This window comes from Hydra vulgaris, chromosome 13 (genome assembly GCF_038396675.1).
Source record: "Hydra vulgaris chromosome 13, alternate assembly HydraT2T_AEP".
Taxonomy (NCBI): domain Eukaryota; kingdom Metazoa; phylum Cnidaria; class Hydrozoa; order Anthoathecata; family Hydridae; genus Hydra; species Hydra vulgaris.
This window is the reverse complement of record NC_088932.1, coordinates 3,091,558-3,115,000: the sequence shown is the minus strand read 5'-3', so window position 1 is coordinate 3,115,000 and position 23,443 is coordinate 3,091,558. Positions and strand designations below refer to the sequence as shown.

The window sequence follows — 23,443 nt, the reverse complement described above, 5'->3', positions numbered from 1 at the left end:
AAATTACGAAACATGCAAAAAAAAAAATAATAATAATAAGTAACGGAAAACTGGCAAAAATTAATCGAAATATTACTGATTAAAGAAATTTTAATCGATTAAATAAATTAGCGATTAATTGATTAATTAATCGTTAATTTCCGCAGCCCTAATATACATATATATATATATATATATATATATATATATATATATATATATATATATATATATATATATATATATGTTGTTAGTCACATGGCATTAGTCACATGGTTATTACATGCATTAAGCAAATAAACATAAAAAGTTATGATTGTTAATCATTTAACAATAATTTCTAAGTTTTGATTTTAACTTCAAAATTTTAAACACATGGTTGTAATAAACAACAAATACCGTGTAAAAGTATAACTCTATTCCATGATATTATATTAGAATCCACAGCTCTAAAACAAATAATTTTGCATTAGAATAGAAATCTAACATATTTGAAATTAGTATCTTCCATAAAACTAAAAAAAAAACAATGTTATAATGAGAAACTTTCCATTTTGAAATCCAGAAACATTAATAAGAAATGTATCAAACCAATCATAAATAAATCTGAAAGATTTATAAATAACAACTAGTGAAAATGAATCAATTAATAAATGATTTACAGGGATTTGAAGTCCTAAAATATTGCAATCCTTTTAATTTTTTTTCTGCATCTATCAGTGATTGTTTCTCCTGTGTTTGACTAGATTATTTTTTACATAATAATAAAATAGTTCATTTTCAATTATTATTTTTTAGTTACTAGTATTAATTATTCCAATTTCACCATTAATTTATTAATTGATAAATAAATAAATCAAATAAATATTAAATTAATAAATGTTGGATTGCAGATTAATTACAAAAACAATCGATGTAAATACCTATCTGAAAAAAGAAGTGTAGTCGACGCATAGTTTAATAGCTAAAAATTAATTTAAAATGATTAAAAAACAATATTTAATATAAATACATAAATAACAACACTTTATTTATTTAACATTATTATTTGGCACACCCTGCATATAATATATACACCACACATTAAAATTCTTTTTTTTTTATGTGGTTTTTATTTAGGAAAGTCATTGCAAGAATAATGCTTCATTTGAACTCAGCTCTTTTGATCTGAAGATTCTCAACAATGTATAAAAATATTATTACAAAAAGAAAATATTACTAAATAAAGATGTAATGAATTCTAAAAATATCTTAAAATATTAAATATAGTGTTTAAATAATTTTTAATTTTTATAAAGGATATTTTAGAAAGAGCTTTTAAATGATAATTTTTTAAAACATAACTTTCTGCATGTAGCTTTTTTTACTACTATTAATGCTACTATCCATCTCTGAACAAAATATCTGATAGTAATAACTGTTTTTAGGATGTTGAAAAACATCTGTAATACTCCAAAATTTAATTAAAAATTAAAAAATATATAGTTCAATTTGATCATAAGCTACTTTAAATGAGGGTGTACCAACTCAAATATGTATGCACTACCCTAAATAAGATTGTGTCACTATGAGGGTGTACAATCTTGAAAATTATTTTAAAATTATATATTATTAGTCTACCTGCTGTTTGACTTCCACATCAAAAATAAGACTTTCCCACATTCCTTGAAATTCAGCTAAAATAAATTATAAAATTTAGGGTAAGTAATAAGACATGATCAAAAAATTTATAAAACAAAAGATCTAAAAACTAAAGAAAAGGCGGGAAGGGGAAGGGGGTTGGCTATCTAAAAAGTATTTAGGCATCAAGCAATTGCAACACAAACCGACAAAAAAAGTGAGATAATTCATTAAATGCAAATATTTCAAATTCAATGAATCAAAATTAATCTAAAAAAAACTTCATTTGCTTTAAATATGTAGTTATTTCATCATTAACAAACAAACCCAAATATGACAATCATAATCCATACAAGAATATAGAGATTTAGAGAGGTAGAGAATGGAACCAATATTAAATAAATGGTCAGCACAATCCCAGCCGGCACAAACACAACTTTTAGTTGTCTTTTTAGCATCTAAAATGTTAACACCTCTTAGATGTCTAAATTCAGATAACTATAAGACATCTAATAGCAGTCATCTTTGAGACGACAAATATAACAAATGAATGAGACAACAAAATGAGCTTAATTAGATGTCTTATAGTTATCTGAATTTAGACAGCTAAGAGGTATTAACATTTTAAATTATAAAAGGATGTGTTTGTGCGGACAGGGATAAAGGGATGTAACCTTAGCATTAGTTAATTTTGTAAGGAACTGTACATATATGATTGTATATGTATGACTGTATTACATACAGTCATATAAACAATGTATATATTATTTCTATGAGAAGTCAGTAGTGAATAATAATCGAAAAAATATACATACTGGACTCAGTAAGAGTGTTGTTATTTATATAGAAACATCTTAGTGTAATAATTTATGAAAAGCCTTAGACATGTCAAGAGCAGTAGCCTTTGCTTTACTGGTTCCATCTAATGCATGATAAATACATTAATATTTTAATTTTTTGGTTTTAGCAAACTAAGTTGGTTTTGACAGTTTTAGATCTAGCCCCTACTTCAGTGAAAAAATTTTTGATACCTCCTCCTCTCCCTTCTTATTAACAAACTATGCTTTACTGAATCCCTTATCAATAAAATTATGCAACAAAACTGTACCCCCTTCCCCCCAAAAAAATTTCTTTGTGGCTTTAAATATAACAATATTTTAAATTTTTCTAGATGCTTTTAATTAACTAAGTAATACATTTCAGTACACATAAATTTTAACTTTTATAACTTAATATTATTTTTTTCACTCCTATAGTTCCATATAGTTCCAATTTTTTTAATCCTATAATCAATAACTTAGTGCAATGTTGTGAATATCAATAGATAAGCATAATGGTGTTTGAACCGCAGGCTCATTTTTTATTCTTGCATTACTTTGTTTTATTATAAAGTATATGTTTATATGTATATATATATATATGTTTATATGTTTATATGTATATATATGTTATATGTATGTTTGTATCATTCATATTATAGTAACTATTATTGTTGTTTATATCTTTTTAATAACAATTTAATCATCTTTCTCATTTATTGTCTCCATATATACCTAAACAATTTTGCACTTTAGATTCATTTTCTTTTGTTGAAGAATTAAAACAAATTAATGTAACAAATAAATTTATCGTTTCATATGATGTTGAAAGTTTGTTCACGAATATTCCACTTAAGGAAACCATCAACATTGCAACTGATTTATTTTATAAAGATAAAACTAACTCAAAACGTTTTTCAAAAATTCACTTTAAAAAATTACTTCAGATTTCCACATGCGGTTCACATTTTCTATTTGGCGGAAAATATTACGATCAAAAAGATGGTGTTGCTATGGGTTCTCCTTTAGTGCCCACCTTAGCTAATATTTTCGTTGGATATCATGAACAAACATGGGCCAATAACTGCTCCTTTACAGCACCATTTTTTTTATAAACGGTATGTTGATGACATAATTGCTATTTTTAATTCTGAATATGAAACTCAAGAATTTTTCAAACACCTCAAAAAACAACATAAAAATCTGAAATTTACTATGGAAAAAGAACAAGGTAACCAGATTGCTTTTTTAGATGTACTTATTAAAAAATCCAATTTTTTTCGACTATCACAAAAAAACGTTTACAGGTCTTTTACAAAAATTTTTTAGTTTTATTCCCTCCTGCTACAAATTTGGACTTGTTCATTGTTTGATTGATCGTAAATTTAAAGTTAAGAATTCTTGGGTTGGTTTTGATAAAGATATTAAGAATCTATCATTAGTTTTACAAAATAATAAATTTCCACAAAAAATTATTGACTATGAAATTAAATCCTATATTGATAAGAAAATGAACCCATCTGTTTCTAACATTGTTAATAGAATAAATATAAGATACTTAAGCTTCCATACATTGGAATGTACTCTAATTACATTAAAAGGAAAATTTTAAAAATTGTTCATAAATATTGCAAGGATTTTCTAATAAAATTAATTTTCACTACTAATAAAATACAAGGTTGTTTTTGCTTAAAAGAGTCACTTCCTAAACTGCTTAAATCTCATGTTGCCTATTAATTTTCTTGTGCTGGCTGTAATGCCAGTTATATTGGAGAAACCTCCAGACACTTGGCAACTAGAATAAATGAGCACCTTAAAAGTGATAAACAATCTCATATATTTAAACACTTAAATTTATCTCTTAATTGCAAAAATTTGGCTAACTGTGATTCTTTTGAGATTTTGGATAATGCCCCAACCAAACACAAATTAAAGATAAAAGAAGCATTAAATGGGAAAGTCCCTCAGTTAATAAACAAACTTTACATTATACTATAAACTTATCTATTTAATTTTACTTTTAGTTTATTTATATATATATATATATTTTTTTGACAGTTGGTTATTTCGATTGGTTATTTACATCATGTTTTTTAATTTTTAAATATATATATATATATATATATATATATATATATATATATATATATATATATATATATATATATATATATATATATATATATATACATATAAATATAGTCCATGGAATTAAGAAAAATGACCTCAAACTGTTAGAGGTCAGTATCAGATCATATTTATATTATATATATTATATGTATAGATATATATATTTACTTGCAGGAAGAATCCAATGGCTTGCTGCAGATAGTTCATCTTCGTCGATTTCTTCTGAAGCAGCCCCTTCTGTATGCAATTGAAAAACATGAATGGCTGCTTGAAACTTCAACTTATCAATTGGCTAATAAAAAAATATTGTTAATAAAAAGTCAGTTGAATAAGTAACTAATCTATTCAGCTAATAACAATATATCTGACAAAAACCTCACTTATATCTATCAAACGACAGTAAATGTCTAGAAATAATTATTATAGTTTTTTACCATAATTACTGGATCTAGGCATTCATTGTGGTTAAAAATATTTAGTTAGTTTTATTTCAATAAGAAATGATAATTAAGTAATATTTATTTATATATATTTTAGCAATATAAATCACAATACACAATTATATTTAATCAGATTTTATTACCCATAATATATTTCAAGAAAATATTCTTAAAGATATTACCCATTTAAATAATAATAATGCAAGATTGTGGATATTGTTGATTGTGGAGATTGCAAAGAGTGATATCATTATAACTATAAACTTTTATTTAAGTCTTTAATAATTATCTCTACTCTAAGTCAAAACTAAACATACAAGATTAGAGGTTATGATCACAAACCTACAATAAACACGCAAGATTAGAGGTTATGATCACAAGCCTTGGAAAAAATTTAACATTTTAATATTTTAAAACATTAAAAGCATAAAGGATTGCCATAAGCAAAAAACCTTAACAAAAAGTCAATGTGATGTTAAGTATCAACCAGTACATAAAAAATAAATGCTATAGGTTGTTTTTTTAGATTTATGAAACATTTAAAGAAAATCTTTTTGTTGCTGTTAACTGATTTGTTAAATGTTTAGGAGATCAATCACTAAAAATAATTTTTGAAAGCTGTTTTTAATCCAGTTTTATTTTATTACAAATAAAACAACTAGGGTTGTGGAGACAACAATAAATTAAATTCTGTGTATGGTGCACACACACACACACATTTATAGTTACATATATGTAACTATAAATGAGTGTTTAGATAACATGTCTAATGTCATACTGAAATAGCCTGCTTCCAGGGGCTTCAGTACATACTTTGGTTATCTTATAGCCTGTTGCAACAAAATGCTGCTACATCGAATGAGGGTTTGAGCTGGGGCAGAAATCTTTTCTTTCATTATCCTTTTTTTTTTCCTTATAATTCTGAAAAAGGCTAATGTTATAAAGATAAGCAAAATGAATAAACAATTGCTGATCTATATATGCTTAATCTCTTATCTTTTTGAGTCTAATAACTTACTTTCTGATCATCAATACAGACTTCAATCTTCTTGTTCTATTGCTGATTTATTAATGGTGATAACCGGCAGGTTTTATTGTGCATTAGATAGATGTGGAGAGGTTAGGCTATTGCCTCAACCTCTTTTTAGCTTGCTCAAGGTTGCCAGAACTTTCTACATATTAAATGCCAAAATTTTGGTTGTAAAATGCCAAAATAGTGCCATTTTTCCCTGAAAAATCCTAAATTATAAATGCTCTATTTTCATGTTTTATCTAAAAAATTTATGGAATCATGTAAGATTTAATAGCCTTTTTAAGAACTATTTTAATCTACTAAGTTAGAAAAGGGTGTTATCACATTAGGTATTGTGACGACAGGGGGACAGGGGAGCCTTGCGCTCACTTTTTCCAAAACTTTAGCTCAAACAAGGTCTTCCCATCAAATGAATTATACATGGATATGGAGATGTGTCTATGGCTGCTTTAACATCTTCTTTTGAAATTTTTACCATGTTTTCATTTTCTTTTTTCATTTTTCTATATGCCGTAGACTGACTGCTTTTAACTTCTTTAAGATCAGCACCTGATTGATATAGAATTGCATTTGTTACCTTCTGTAAAACATTTGGTGATATATCACAGGCTGTAGCAGTAAGTGAAACATTACCAGCAAAAACATCTTTTGGAATTTTTGCAATTACTGTGTCTGGGTTTTCAGAGACTTCTATATGATACCAATCACCTGGCTCGAAATCAGATTCAATTGAAGAATCATCGCTTAGAATTGTGTCTATAAGTTCAACGTTGGGTACATCATCTCTCAAAATCTTAGGCTGTAAACGATTTTTCTTCCTGATGCTTTCTTTTGCCTAATTAACAGAAAAAATATAGTTTTAGTTTTTAATTTTAAAATTAGTGGAAAAAAGAATTAACAGAGCTTGAGAAAGAGCTAAAGTAATTAATTAAAAGTATTGAATACCTTTTTTCTATATTTAATATCCTCTGAACCAATAACAAACTTTCTTTCATTTTCCTGATCTTCAAGAAATTTCAGATCTTCAATCTTGTCTTTTAGTGATCTTTTTTTATCTTTACTGATTGTGTCTTTGAGATTAGAATTACCAGCCCAAAAAAGTTTTTTCATTTCAATCTCAAACTCGTTTTGTTTAGCCAAATCACCACTATTTCCCCTTTTTGCATTATTTTTCAAGTTGGAATAAGACTTATGCAATTTAAAAAGTTTTTTAACTAAACTTAAATCAGTTAACACATCAAATCCAGCTTTAATCCAGGGTCTCTTGATTTTAAACAAAATACATTCACAACAACTCTCCGAACATCTAAAAAAATTTTTTTTAGGGGGACAAGCAATAATACTTGATATTGATACAGATCGACATTGTTGGTTATATATTAAATGTTGAAGTATATCCAAGCCTGTTGGAAGTTGTATATCTAAATAGAAAAATTTATATTTTATAAATAAAATAAATTTTTTAGCAACTAATGACTCATTATAATTCCAATATTAATAAAAATGTTTATACCTGATATAGCTGGTTTTGCCTCTTTTATAATAAAAAGTTCCTTTTCATTGACCTAAGTTGTGCTTCATTCATTTTTAATGTTTATTGTATGTACTAATCTGTATTTATTAGAAAAATTCAAAGTTTTAAACTATCAGAATTTACACGAAAATATATGTATATAACATTAGGCATAACAGAAAATATATTTTAAAAAATACCAATTTTCATGATTTTCAATATCACCAAACATAGATTTTTGAGAAGTAAGGAAAAAACCATATATTTTTAAACAAAAATATAGGCCTATATATATATAGCAGAAAAAAAAAATTTGAAAAAAAAAAAGAATTGCCCCTCCCTCAAGACGCCCGATATCGACCAGTTTTCGGTCAATTTTCCCCTAAATTCTTAGCTCGAGGGGGGTCAAAAGTGAACAGACAGCGCTCAAACTTTGTGAGGCTCATTTTTTATATATTTGCCCCAAATTTAGGGGGTATGGTTTTTTAAATTTGAAAATTCACTTTTTTTGAATACCCCTAATATATATATATATATATATATATATATATATATATATATATATATATATATATATATATATATATATATATATATTTATATATATATATATATATATATATTTATATATATATATATATATATATATATTATATATATATATATATATATATATATATATATATATATATATATATATATATATATACATATATATATATCTATATATATATATATATATTTATATATATACATATATATATATATATATATATATATATATATATACATATATATATATATATATATATATATATATATATATATATATATATATATATATATATATATATATATATATATATATATATATATATATACAGTGCTGCTCAAAAGTTAAGCATGCAGCAGAATTAAATTTACTTTTTTTCATTTAAAGTATTTTTTGAGTTGAAAAATTTTGAATTTTTTTTTATCAAATAATTAGAACTAGCCTAATAAAATAAGATAGAAAATAAAAAACAAAACAAAAAACAAAAAGCCATTATAGTTAACTAATCTTCTGTGTCAAATAACGATAATAAGAACTTTTTTGAATGTAAATTATACAAAAAAAGCAATCCCTCGCAATATTGAACAAAGATTATCTTCCATGTCAATTAATGAAATTGTCTTTAAAAAGGCTACTCCACCATATGAAGAAGCTTTAAAAAAAATCAACAAAAAAGGCATCATAACCGTAATAACATTTGGTATAACCCTCTGATTAGCTTAAACATCAAAACAAACATAGTAAACCATTTTCTAGCCCTAATTGACTTTTTCCAGCTGGCCACAAACTACATAAAGTATTCAACCTAAATTCTATAAAGATCACCTACAGTTGCACGCCTAACTTAAAGTCTATCACAAATTTGCAAAATTTTGCACCATGAAAATCAAATAAAAACCAACCAATGTAACTGCCTAAATAAAGCGTTTTGCCCTTTGAGCAACCAGTGTTCTATCAATATTGTCTACCAACCAGTGCCTAATAATATTGTCTACCAAGCAACCATAAGTTCCAGTCATCATGATCATAATAAAAAAGTAAAGTTTGGCATTAGTCATACACCATTTAAATTAAGATATGCAGACCATCTCAAATCGTTTGCGTCGGCTAAGTATAGAAATGACACAAACTCTCTAAGATGATATGGAGTTTAAAAGACCAAAACATAAAATTATAAAATGGAAAATTATCAATTGTTTCAAACCTTACAATCTAACAACAAAAATGCCACCTTTGATTCTATTAAAAATATGTTATCTTATCACATAATGGTAAAAACCTACTGAATAAAAAAAATGAAATTGTATCTCTGTGTTGGCATTCAAAAAAATTCTTATTATCTTTATTTGACACAGGAGACTAGTAAACTATAACGGTTTTTTGTTTTTTGTTATGTTTTTTACTTAGGTTTTTTATCACATCAGAACTCATTCTACAGTAATTTTTACGTTTTTTAACAGTTTGTTTACGTTTTTTGTTTGTATTGTCTGATGACTGCCTTTGTTTTTTGTATTGTATATGTCTGATGACTGCCTTTGGGCATGAAATTTATAGTCCCGCTAATCAGTTGTTTTTATTTATCTAAATAAAAACAGCTTATTTATATACATTTTTATATATTATTTTGCGGCCGTGGCGCAGTGGTTATAGCGCTTTCTTTATAAGCAGGAGATCCAGGTTCGAAACAAACTCTGGAATATTTTCGCATCATGGTAAGGAAGGAGGCATGAACTTCCTAGTTAAATGCACTTTTGCGGTGCTCTATGACAAGACCATAAGGTCTTCTTAGGGCACCTAAATAACAAAAATTAAAATATACATACATATATATATATATATATATATTTTTTTTTTTTTTTTTTTTTTTTTTAGATTATTCACCTCCCCAAGGCCCGAGGGGGGCCACTACAGTCGAGGAGGCTACTCATTTTTTTTATTTTTTTAGTTGTTGTTCGTGGTGCAACCCTCTCTCAACTCTTTAACTCCGAAACACGAACCTTGCTGAGCAAGGCCGCTGCGTGGAGAAACTAAGTTGAGCGCGGTACTTCCAGGGACGTGGTGGGAGTCGAACTCCGAACCTCTCACTTACAAAGCGAGCGCTCTTACCACTACACCACTACCGCATCTTATATATATATATATATATATATATATATATATATATATATATATATATATATATATATATATATATACATATATATATATATATATATATATATATATATATATATATATATATATATATATATATATATATATATATATATATACATACATACATACACACATACACACAAATATAAAAAATAAAAGGCACAAGCAATTTTTTTAAGTTATAAGTTTTTTTTTAACCTAACTGTTTATTCGTATTTTCTAAAAACTGTAAAAATTTAAATGTACATCAAAGAGTACTACTATTATGAAGATTTTTATATGTATTTGTGATTTTACAAAAAAAAGCATACAGGTGCTATGTAGGAAGTAAAATAATCATCGGTGCAAAAATTTTATTTAGTATTTTTTGACAGTTTTAATGAAAAAAAAGTAAAATTTTGGTAAGTTTATGTCTAAAATTAAATTTGCATATGTAATACATAAAATATATGTAACATGAAATATTGATTAATTGAATAAAATTGATAAATTTATAGCAACATGCGTGTTGTAAAACAACATTAGATAATTTCTCAACAAAACTTAAGGGTGGATTCGGTAAATAATAGTAAGACTTTAAAGAAGCAGGCTTATTATCATCAATCATTTTTTAAACAGTCAGCAACGTTGTGAAAAAGCATAACTTGAATGGAACAACAACTGATACTGCTGGAAAAGACATTGATCAAAACATTATTGTAAAAATCAAGCAAAACAGATTTGAAGCTGCTCAAAAATTTGCTGACAAATTTTGAAACGACAAAATCATAATTTCAACTCAAGTTAGGACCAAAATAAAATTCTATAACAAAGGCTTCAGAATATGTTGCAAAAAACCCTATTTGAATCTAAGACATTTAAAATGAAGATTTTTATTTGCAAAGAAATATATTGACATGCCCATGGAGTACATGAAGAAAGTAATTTTGAGTAATGAATTCACATTTAACCTGATCTCATTGGATGATAAAGTTGCATGACGGGAACAGTAAAACATGGTGGTAGAAATGTCATAGTGTGGGAATCATTAACTTGGCAAGGAGCAGCCAAATTGACTTTTATTGAATCAACTACAAAAACCAATAATGCAAAGACATTTTCAAGCAAAATTTGAAACCCATTGCTTGTAAATTTAGATTCAGAAACAACTTTGTATTTCAATCAAGGCCATGCGGTTAACCAAACTGAACCATTTTTTCGGTGAAACAAAAAAACCAAAGGAAAAAAGAAAAAATGTTAACATAATAAAATAATCTATTTATAAAAAATAATTATAAAAAATAGTCTAATTATAAAAAAAATCCAAAAATAATAACTGTTTCATATAAAAACTTTTAATTTAAATTTTTTTTGTTTTAAACTTTCGAGTTTTTTGATTTTCAAAAAATGTTCGAAGTTTTTAAAGACATTTTTTTTCCTTACAGTGTTTTTTATAAAACAAATATGACTTTTAAAACTTCTACAATATGGATCTTTTTTAAACTAATATGGATCCAACTTTTATATATCAACAAGAGGAAAATTACTCACTATAAAGATTGGTACACCTAAAAACAAAACTGCTAGGCATTCCATTAGACAATTATCTGTTCAAATTGTCAAAGAATTGCAAATTGTTTTAGAACTCTTACTAAATAAAACAAAAGATATGATAGCAGCTCTTAGAAAAGGCATGGGTAAAAGATCATTGGTTGAATTGAACATCATTGAACCACTAAATAAAATTAATGAACCTATATCCAGGAGTATATATATGGAGTATACTAAATATTAACTAACTACAGTTATAGATAAACAAAGTTAAAAAACTAATAAAAACATTTCTTTAAAATATCATTTAATATTTAGGTTGAGTTTTTGGTTCCAAATAAATCTTTTTTTTTGCAGAGATGTTGTATTTGTCCAAGTCGCATCAAATTTTATTTTAAATATAACGGAACATCAGGAAATCGATCCATTTAATACTCTTGTAAGGATTTTTCAAAGACTCAGAGGCCACTACAAAACACAAATCTTGAAGAATAAGATCGCTGTAAGAAAAAATAAGTTGAGCTCATACTAACATGTAGGTGGTGGGGATCAAATTTCTCACTTTTGTAGCAAACGCTCAAAAGTGAGAACTTTGAATGTATGAGTTGAGCAAAGCATAAACCATTGTAAGAAAACAGAAACTTAGCTTGACAATTTAAAATCAAAAAATGATCATTAAAAATTTGATATTGGGTTATCTTCTCTACATTTTTGGATTTCTCAATAATCAGGTCAAAAGTCAGATACCCAAGTTAGCAAAGTTAGCTTTACAAAAGATCTTATGTTACTCAATGCAAATTCTATAATGGCAGACTTTGAAAAAATTGGCCATAATGACAGACTTCATAAAAACATCATAACTTTTGAATTATTTTTAGTTAAAAGCAACTAATAACTTTTTAATATTTAATTGATAGGTACCACTAGTTAAAACTTAAAGTTAAAATAACGCTCCTCCTTTTACATGAAATTATTTAAGAGCAAAAATTTATATATATTATATTTATACATATATATATATATATATATATATATATATATATATATATATATATATATATATATATATATATATATATATATATATATATATATATATATATATATAAATATATATAGGGTGACCATTGTCCTGGTTTTTATGTTGGAGAGCACAGCGCTAAACTATTTAAAATTAATTAAGCGCTGCACTCTCCAACGTAAAAACTGGGATAACGGTCACCCTATATATATATATATATATATATATATATATATATATATATATATATATATATATATATATATATATATATATATATATATATATATATATAATGTTTATTTAAAAAAATTAAACCTACTGTAGACGATGAACCATCAACATCAAATATACTTATGAATTCAACATTAGTAGCTAGAAAATCATCCCCAGAAAACTCTGTATAGGTATCACCATATTTTAATGGAATTTTTGTTAAAAACTCAAATACATGCTTTTTTATATCAGCTGACCAAGCTACACTAAATCAAAGTATAAATAATTTATGATAAAACAAGTTTTTAATTAAATTATTTATAGTAAAAATAACTTTGAAAAATATCATGACTATATTATGTATTAAGATAGATGTAATTGAGTTAATTTTGCTAATTATTTTATTCATTAGAAGGAACACTGATAAAAATAAAATGACCTATTTATAAAGACAACAAAAAATCAAAACCACCACATAAAAAAATCACCTTTTTTGATTTTGACATACTTCAATGTGAACTATATCATTTACATGAGACGGAAGCGCTTCACTTAATTCAGCAACTTTATCCATTTTTTTTTTTAATTTTATTTTTCTACAATATAAAATTGAAAATTTTAAAGCTTAACTCAACACCCTTTGTAAAAAGTTGAAACAATAAAGAAGCAATCATGAAATCAATCATATCCAAAAAAACTCTTTTATCTGAGCAACCAAAATGGCTGTGAGTAACAAATGCATTTTTTTAATGTTAAACTTTATTTAAGCAATATTTTTGCTATTGTACTTGGTAAGTAAATGATAAACAACATTTACCACTAATTTACCTATTTACATTTACTTTTATTAACATAAATAATTGACTGCAAGCATCATGGAGTTTTGGTACAAAATAATCACATGTGCCTACTATACGTACTATATGTAATATAACTATATGAGGAATGGACTTGCAAAACCTGATAATTCACTTTTTCAAAAAATCTGACTTGCGCACACCACTGGATAGCTCTTGTAATTTTGCATTAGGAAAATAATTCAGGACATGCAGAATCCAATATTTATATCACAAATTCAGTGGTTAAAATTAAGTAGTCCATGCAAAAACTTATAATTTATTTTTTGTTTTTGCCAATTATCTCGAAATGACAAAAAAGTGAATTATCAGGTTTTGCAAGTCCACTCCTCATATGTGTCTCATTTGCCATAATTGAAAAGTTTAAATTTATTGATTCTTTTGGAATCAAAAGTAAAAAACTAAAAAACATGCTTTTAATCAAATCTTTTAAACCTAAAAATTTGATTAGGATGATCCTTTAAATTACTTGAAACCTATTTTACTCTATAACCATTGGAACAAGACATTAAAAATTAAATTTATTAGTTCAGATAAATCCAGTTTGAGTAGACAAATCTGTGATCTCATAGTAAAAGATTACTAATAGCGCCATGGGTTGAAATTGCCACATCCTCCTTTAGTGAGGAAGACGGTAATAGCTTAACAAGTTACAATTTAATTAAGCTAATAAAATGGGGTACAAAAAATTTTTTAAACAATTTATTATTCTAATAGTAATATTGAAATGTTCGCCTTCAATTAGTCAGACAAAATATGACTTAAATCTCAGGTGGTCTGATCAAGCCACAAAGTTGTCTGTTTTGACAGTTAAAATATCTAACAACTTTGCAAGATAATAAAATTATATTATGTGAGATTTAATTCAAACAATGGCTTATGTCTAATCATTAAATTGTACCCTAACAATTTTTTTCTCATTTTGTATTTATAGATAAAGTTTTTAATATAAAATTATTATTTTTTTAAAGTTTTTATTTAAAGAACAAGTTCAAAAGTCAAATCGACAAGCACTTTTAATACAAAGCTTGTTAAATCCCCCCCCCATCTTCAAGGTATATCGAGTTTTCTATATATTCAGTATATATTTTATTATATCTACAAATTTGTGAATAATAAGTTAGTAGATCTAAGTCGCAAAAAATTGATGAATAGTTTTCTTAAACATTCTTCAGTTGCCATTAATTTTATTTAGATTTAATATTAATAGGTAAGTAAATGTTCCCACTTACAAAAATTGTGAATATATCAGCTAGGAAACAACTTGATAACAGTAAGTAACTTTTAATTCCTTTAAAAATCAAGCTTTTAAATATTTGTTGAATTGAAAAGCTTTTTTTTTTTTAATACCTATTAATAGACCAAGATCAAATAATTAGAAGAACATTCAGTGAGGACTACTTACTGCATATATACTATATGGATGATGGGTTCTACTCAAATAACATAGATTTAAATTTCATAACAAAAAACTTTATATTATACAGTTTAGCAAAAATCCTGTATATTTAACATGGATGAAAATTCAAAAAACTTTAAAAAAATGTTTAAATTAAGCATAATTGTTAGCTTCAAAGGGTATTTTATACAAAAATATTAAATGTTCAACAAGTTTAGATTTCTAGCTTTAGCTCAAAATCTTAAAACTAGGATATTAAGATCTGAATGAATATAAAAACATTTTTACCTAACATTATAGTCCTGTAGGTCTAAAAATATTTAGGACTATCTGAACTTCATGGACAAAAAACAAGATTTAAGGAGCCTGGGTAAAAGTAATACACAAATAACTTTAGGCCCCAGATTTTTTCAGAACTTTTACCCCTGGCTTAAAAAAAAAGTTATGAAAAATTAATAATTAAAAATGTCTTTAAGATTTCTCTATTTTTTAAATCCAATTTTTATACATCATTTGTACAATAACTTTTACATATTTACTAATTACATAACTATGTGATTATCAGTTAAAAACCACAACTGTCAGTTTGAAACAGATTATTTTTTTAATAAACTCATAGTTCAAAGTTACTTAATTAAAGCAATTTTAAGTTGTAACAATTTAATATGAAACTAATCACTATTTAGCTTTGAAAATATATTTCCGTAGAGTTTTTTCTCTTTTTCAAGTTGTTGTTTTAATAATAGTTTAGCATTAGCTAATTGTGATTTAGCAGCAGAATTTGTAGGCTCTAACTTCAAGGCATATTCAAAAGATGTCACAGCGTTCTTAAACTCATTTAATCCAACCATAGCCTCTCCTAGACGAAAATAGGCTTTAACATTATTTCGATCAAGTTTCAGAACATTTTCACACTTTTTCTTTGCATTAATAAAATCTTTTAGTTTTAAATGACACAATGCTGAATTACAGTTAGCAGTAATTAAAAATGGAACACCCTCATTATATTGACTATCTTTTTCATTAATGCTTACCATCTTTATAATCCGCTCATAAAAACCATTTGCTTTTTCATACTCAGCTACTTGAAAACATTTTGCAGCACTTTCTTTCAACATTTTGCTTCTTTCAATTCTTTCAGGATATTCCATTTCATAAATTTCTTTGGCTCTCTCAAATTTAAACAAACAAATTTCATATTCAATTTCATCTGCATTTGGTGGAATGTCAAATTCTTCATTCCCAATATCTTTATAAGCATACTCTGATCGTACAAACACTTTTGATTTTTCAAACCGTTTCATTTTACAAATTGCTTTTTCAACGCCATCAACAATATTATGCTGGTACCCCTCACCAATTATAAATTCTACATCTCTTTCATCAAACAAGTTACCTTGGTAAGAACCTCTAATATGAATTTTTACTGATGAATCAATATTTGGTTTATTAGAACTGTCACCAACTTTTATAATTCGTTTTCTGACACCACCATCATTTGTAACATTCTCATCATCAAATGCTAGTAATTCGATTTCAAAAAACAATGTAGAGTTTTCTGGAATTCTAGGAGGTATACCTTCTTTTCCATAACCATAGTCAGGAGATATTTTAACTTCACAAATTTCATTTTTGAGCATTGTAGGCATGCACATATCCCAGCCTTTAATTACAGAATTTCGACCAACAATAAAGCTAAAAACTTCACCTTTATCACGACTCGAATCAAACACTTCCCCATTAGAGAGTTTACCGACATAATGAACATATGCTTTACAGCCTTCAAATGGCTTTTCCTCTCCTTCACCACATTTAATTATTTTTTTAAGTACGCCTCCGTCTTTCTTTGGTGTTATATCTTCAAATAGCTGACTATTATCTGTTGATTCTATCATTATATGTTCTGCAATTTTCTCAATATCTAAAAATAAAAAAAAAATTTTAATATACATATTTATCAAAAAATCCCAAACAAGGTACAACAAATAGGATTCAGTTGACACAGTTGTGAAGTATTTGTAGCAACTATTTTTTCAATTCAAAAAATAACATTAAAAATTTGAAAAATATCTCTGGCTCAAACAACTTTAAAAGCATATTGACAAAATTATAAATTACAAATATCTTAACAAACTTTATACTTAATATCTAATAGTTAATAATACAAATATATAATTAAATTATGAAATGATAAACAAAATGAAACTCATAAAATTAGTTTTATTTCAAAGCTTATTGCTATCATCAAATTTAGAAAATTAGTCCTTCTTTTGCATATGCAGTTGTATTTAATGTATTTATGATAAATTTTATAAAAACATTATTTTTAATGGATTTAAAGTAAATTCTTTAAAAACTAAAACTTCTGGAATGTTGAGATTATTTCTTGAAAACATTTAGAGAAAATATTCTGAACACTCCAGAAATTTCTTTTTTTTTTTAATACTATTTTTCTGACGACTACCGCGTAATTTCAAACTTTTTCGCTAAAGCTTGGTTTCCAATAGTTGTAGAAATGTTGTGCAACAGTTGTGCGTTTTTGTTGTTCAACAATTGTTGCCGAGATTGGTTTGAATCTATTTCCGCAACCTTTGTTTTACAACATAAATTTTGTTGTATAACCGACGTTAAGTTGTACAACTTACGCAAGAAAATGTTTCCATTATAAAGCAATATTGTTGTACAACAGTTGTACAACATTTCTACAACTATTGGAAACCAAGCTTAATGACGCGAAATAAGAGTGTGCCGCAAGCAACAAGCATTGAAAATGTTAAACAACTTATTTTTTATTTTAATTTATACAGTTTTAAGAACCCCCAAAAATGCAGTATCAAGTTACCTCATTCTTGCTAATAGAAAACAATCGCCTTTTTTTGAAACTTATTTTTTCAATAACTTTATTTAATGAAGTAAAGTACCCTTGGATTGTAGTTTACAAAATAATTTTATTTATTGAAAGACATTGAATAAGATATCTTAAAACTTATGAACGTTAAAAACTAATAAATTACTTTGTTATTCAAAACAAACACAGATTTTGACCCCGCACAGGCTTAATAATATCAAATGATATAACATTTTTTTCAAAACATAACTCTGGTGGTGACTGTTTTGCTATGTGAAAGTAGTTGGCGCAACTCTTGAGTTGTCTCCACGATAACAATGTTTCATGGTGCCCAATCTATCATGGTGCCCCACTCTCCTATAAAAATTTTTCAACTTAACGGTTTTTAACGGAAGGAAACTATTACGTAGTCAAGCCCACTAAAATATGCAGATGATCCATTCTGGAGTTGACAAGTCATTAGAAATTGTTATCGAAAAGTTAAAAAAAAAAATGCTTTGATGAATCTCTCCAAAACTCCTGAACTATTAATAAACCAATAAAAACTCATGAACTTTATACGAATTAAAACGCATGAACTATAAACCGATTAAAGCTCATTAACTATAAACCAATTAAAACTCATGAACTATAAACCAATTAAAACTCATGAACTATAAACCAAGTAAAACTCAATTTAATGTATGAAAAGTACCATGTTAAAAAATAACCAGAAAAAACTAAAATAATCATAAATTATTTCAAGCATTTAAGAGTCGTTTTTTATAAGAGTGAGGCAAAACCTACAATTTGAAATAGTTGGGTTTTCGGATTTTTTGAAAATTTTCATAGATAAATTCAAATTATTACATAGATAGATTCAAAAATTTTCATAGATAGATTCAAATTATTTCAGAAGAAAAACCTGAACATTTAAGACCATAATTCAAAGCGGTTTAAAAGTAATTGCGGTTTAAAGTTTTAAAAAAAGTTCAATTAATCATTGTTCAAAGTTTTGTTTGGATGTAACACTTTCATCCAGTCATTAAAGTCGTTTGAAATAAAAAGAAATGCTGAGTTTTTATGAGCAAATGTAATACCCATTTTTAGATATGTTATAACAAAAATTGAACTTTTATCATGTCTCCTTTTTCCTATTACTCAAAACCACCCATGAGGTGTTTGGTAACACAAGCTCTGTACTTTCGAACACTGAGCCTCTGGTTAATCTAGACTTATATAAGAATAATCTAAGTTTTTTAGAAAGAAAAGTCTAAAGACTCTCAATAAATAAAAAGACTTCCATGGGTAATTGTGTTTAAATGCATATATATTTTTTATTTAAAAAGTACTTTGACGTAAAAAATTTTAATAAAATCAGTGGTTATCTAAAAATCAAATGACTAAAAAAGCACATTATTTTTTAATCTATAAATAAATCTACAATAAAAACTTCATTCTCTGCAGCATTTATTTATCACTTTCATATTGTTTATGCCACAAAAAAAATTGAGCCTTATGTTCTTGCTCAGGGTTGTTTCAAATTTTATAAATGTTACATTTTATAAATTACGTATTTTGAAGACCTAAACTTGCAGTAGTTTTGTTTTGTTTTGTTTTAGTTTTTGTTTTTTGAATAAAAGCAAAGTATAGTAAAAGATTTAATACTTTAACAATAATAGATATATTTATATAAATTAAATTCATAAAATTAGTATTTTTATTGTCTAAAATTTTGATTTAATAAAATTAAAAAATGATCCCTGAAAATTGTTTATTTGCAAAAATTTTGGATCTAGCCTAGTTATTCTTAAAACCGTAGATTTTTATCGTCAAACCAGTAATTTTTATTTTATTACCATATAAATTTTTTATATAAAAATAAATAAATTTTTTTAACCAAACTTAAGATGACTAAACTTTTTTTTATTAAAAAATTGAAAAAATTTGTCTTATTTCTCAATTGCTCTCTCTCTCTCTCTCTCTCTCTCTCTCTCTCTCTCTCTCTCTCTCTCTCTCTCTCTCTCTATATATATATATATCTCTCTCTATATCTATATCTATATAAATATATATATATATATATATATATATAAATATATATATCTTATCTTATCTTAATATATATAAAGGGCAATGTGTGTTTGTGTGTGTGTTTGTTTGTTCTCTATAGAAATCCAAACCGCCGGACCGATCTCGATGAAATTTGGCATGGGGGTAGTCCTCGAGGTGGAGAAGGTTATTAGCTGGGTTTTGACCCCGTACCCCGACCCCCGGGGTCAGGGGGGCCCATTTTTTGGGCCCATTTTTGTGTACAGATATCAGGTAAGCCAGTTTAAATATTGGCCCGGGCAACGCCGGGTAATTCCAGCTAGTATATATATATAAGCAGGTTTCATTTGAGATCATAATTATATATATATATATATATATATATATATATATATATATATATATATATATATATATATATATATATATATATATATATATATATATATATAAATATATATAATTATGGTTTAAAATGTTCAGATTTTGTTCTGAAATAATTTGAATCCATCTCTGAAAATTTGAAGAAAATCCAAGAACTATTTTAAGTATTTCAGCTATTTCAAGTTCATTCTTATAAAAAACTCAGCATTAAATCTTAATCAGCATTAAAGCGGGCAAAACAGTAAAGTTACTAGACTCAGGAGATTGTAGAAACAAGCAAAAAAAAACTCCTCAAAACTCACCACACACCCCCGGAAAATCGTCACTGTTACTATGTGGTGTATATAGGTAAGAAATATTTTTTTATAGGAAAATCCCTCATCATTTTAAGCGGTAATAATTTTAAACGACATTAATCCTTTTGGTATGTTATAATTAAATCAAAAAATACAACTATTTAACTCTTTACAGATGATAAATGGAAATCGAAATCGTTGAAGAATTTAATCATCATTTTCAAAAACAACATAATTCGCAGTAACATATAAATGAGAAATAAATCTTTTTCAAATTCCATATTTAAGCAAAGTGCCTTACTCAAAAGTAAATTCAAAAAACTTCAAAACTGAAAATGTATTTAAAGCTTAGAAATAAGAAATCCAACAACTGCACAGTGGGCCAGGTGGTGGACCAAAGTAAAAAAAATACATTCCTAAAAATCATATTATTGTATACCGTTTTATACCTTAACATTCAGCTTTTATAATAAATATATATATATTTTTGTATAATAATTGTCATATGCTTCAAAGTAAAATGCTTCAAAGTAATATGTTTCAAAGTTGTAAAATAAAAAGCTATTTTTTTTTTAACTTTTTTTCGAATTTTGATTTTAACTTGAAAGTTTATTTTTTGGTACAAATAAGCTTAAAATAAATGTTAGTTTTAAAAACTCTCTTTTATTGCATACTTAATTGAAACCAAGTTTTATCTTTCAAATAAGCTATTGCAACACTATTTTGCACGTTATGTTACTTATGTCAAATAAAATGATTTCAAATGACGACTCACAGTGACTCAGGACGATCAAAAAACGGCAAAAATTAAATAAAATTTGACATAAATTGTAAATAAATAATGTTATATATCAAAATAATATTTTTTGGGTCAAAGATTTCAAATTTGTTGATAAATTTTTTTTTTACGCGCAGCTTCAACGCGTATAATGCGCGTATACGCGCATTAAAGGTGACTATACGGGTACAAAAAATTTTTTCTGAATGTTTTAGAATCTTCAAGACAAAAACATTAACTTGATATATTACTATACTTGATATTAAAAAAAAAAGGTTTTTAAAGGATGTTGATACATAGAGAAAATATAATATAATAAAACTATATTTTGTTACGTTTATTTTATTATTTACATTACAATTAATTTAATAACAATGTCTGGTAACGGTTTTCCTCGATAGCTCTTATGTTTTCGAAAAGATATGCTTGATACTTTTGGATCTGATCTTACTAGAAGGTAGTGCATCTGATTCATCATTGTGTTTAACCTTGATATTTTTGCCGTGTGCTTAAGCCTAGAATTTCTTATCTGTTTATTTAAACTCTCCAATGCATCTTCCGAATATACCCCAATTGGCAAAGGTAATTTATGTGATATAGAAGAACTATGCAGTAGCAGTTAATGTACAGTAGGAGGCATAACATACCAGTTGTACAAACTCACTATACGTTTAGCTGTTTCAGTGCAGTATAAATCTAATTCATTGATATTTATAGATATTTATGATATTTAAATTCATGATATTTATATCCACAAGATATAGTTATGAGAATATTATGCATTCTTTCAATTATATCACAATCAACTTTAGTAATTTCAGAAAAAACTTCACTATTTTTAAATGCTCTTCTGACAGTATTGCCGTCATTGGTATTTCCAGACCCAGTTTTAGGCATGTCAATATATAGGCTTAACCGTTCTCTGAAGAGTACCTGAATCTCTTTTTTTTTTAAGTCTACAGATAATTTTTCCTCAGTTGTTTTTGGCTTATATTTTTTAATTTCAATTTTATAACTCAAATGGGGAATAAATTCCAAGCATTTTATCCAGCAATGCAAAGCTGAAATTCCGAGCCCCAAGGCTGACTCATTCTCAGTTTTTGCTTTTAACAAATCAATATTGTTCATTTCGTTGGGTTTAGCATCGCACACATTGCAGGATTGAGTGGATTTTGTCTCTGTAAGTGCGTTAACTACTTTATTATCAAACATTGTAAGATCAACTCTATAGCTGCTATTAAAGGTCACCTTTCTTCCTGTAATATCAAAAACTTTGCGAAACGTCTTTAAGGTATTTGTTTGATTTTTTAGATCTGATTCTTCTTCTCTTGATAAAATTGGACTCTCTTTTTTATATTGCAGATGAAGAGGTCTACAAAAGTGACAACTTGAAGAATTTCCATTTTTCCAAATTTCGAAATCTTCTACTTTGAGCAATAGAAGCACAAAAGCTGTACTAAAAAGATTTTCTTCACTTTGAAATTCTATACTTGTGTTGCTTGTCTCGTATTTCTGTTTATAAATACTTTGGCTTGATGCTCCATCAAAACCAATCTTTCCATATAAAACTCCAAATATTTCGTTACCTTGACCACAATTAGGCATATCAATCATTTCAGTTATTCTACTCACAGTGTGATCTAACATGCTTTATAGAGTACACTTTGCAGAAATTTCAGAAAAGTGTATATTCTCAGGATATCATTTCAATTTTTCCTCGAGAATATCGTGCAAGGTAGGATAAATATGCACATTGTGTACAAGAGCTGAGTTTTTGATCGTTTTTAACGCAAGAGCTTCCTCTACACTCATATTAATGGGAAAGGTTTTATCCAAAGTT

The 23,443-nt window shown here is 26.4% G+C and overlaps 2 protein-coding genes across 2 annotated transcripts in view; both read right to left on the bottom strand.

Annotated features, from left to right (window-relative positions):
- Positions 1–13,602, bottom strand: part of LOC101234387 (pachytene checkpoint protein 2 homolog) — a 38,849-nt gene extending 25,247 nt beyond the window's left edge. The window contains exons 1-6 of the mRNA XM_065816837.1: positions 13,499–13,602; positions 13,117–13,276; positions 4,716–4,839; positions 1,600–1,655; positions 903–943; positions 379–428 (exon numbers count right to left, since the gene is read on the bottom strand). Coding sequence (XP_065672909.1) covers positions 379–428; positions 903–943; positions 1,600–1,655; positions 4,716–4,839; positions 13,117–13,276; positions 13,499–13,584 — 517 coding nt within the window. The 5' untranslated portion in view covers positions 13,585–13,602. The remainder of the gene's footprint in view (positions 1–378; positions 429–902; positions 944–1,599; positions 1,656–4,715; positions 4,840–13,116; positions 13,277–13,498) is intronic.
- Positions 13,603–15,727: 2,125 nt separating this feature from the next.
- Positions 15,728–17,199, bottom strand: LOC100197691 (peptidyl-prolyl cis-trans isomerase FKBP5). The gene has a single exon (XM_065816845.1). It carries the CDS (start codon positions 17,159–17,161, stop codon positions 15,938–15,940), a length of 1,224 nt encoding a protein of 407 aa, XP_065672917.1. The 5' UTR covers positions 17,162–17,199; the 3' UTR covers positions 15,728–15,937.
- Between the last annotated feature and the right edge of the window lie 6,244 nt (positions 17,200–23,443).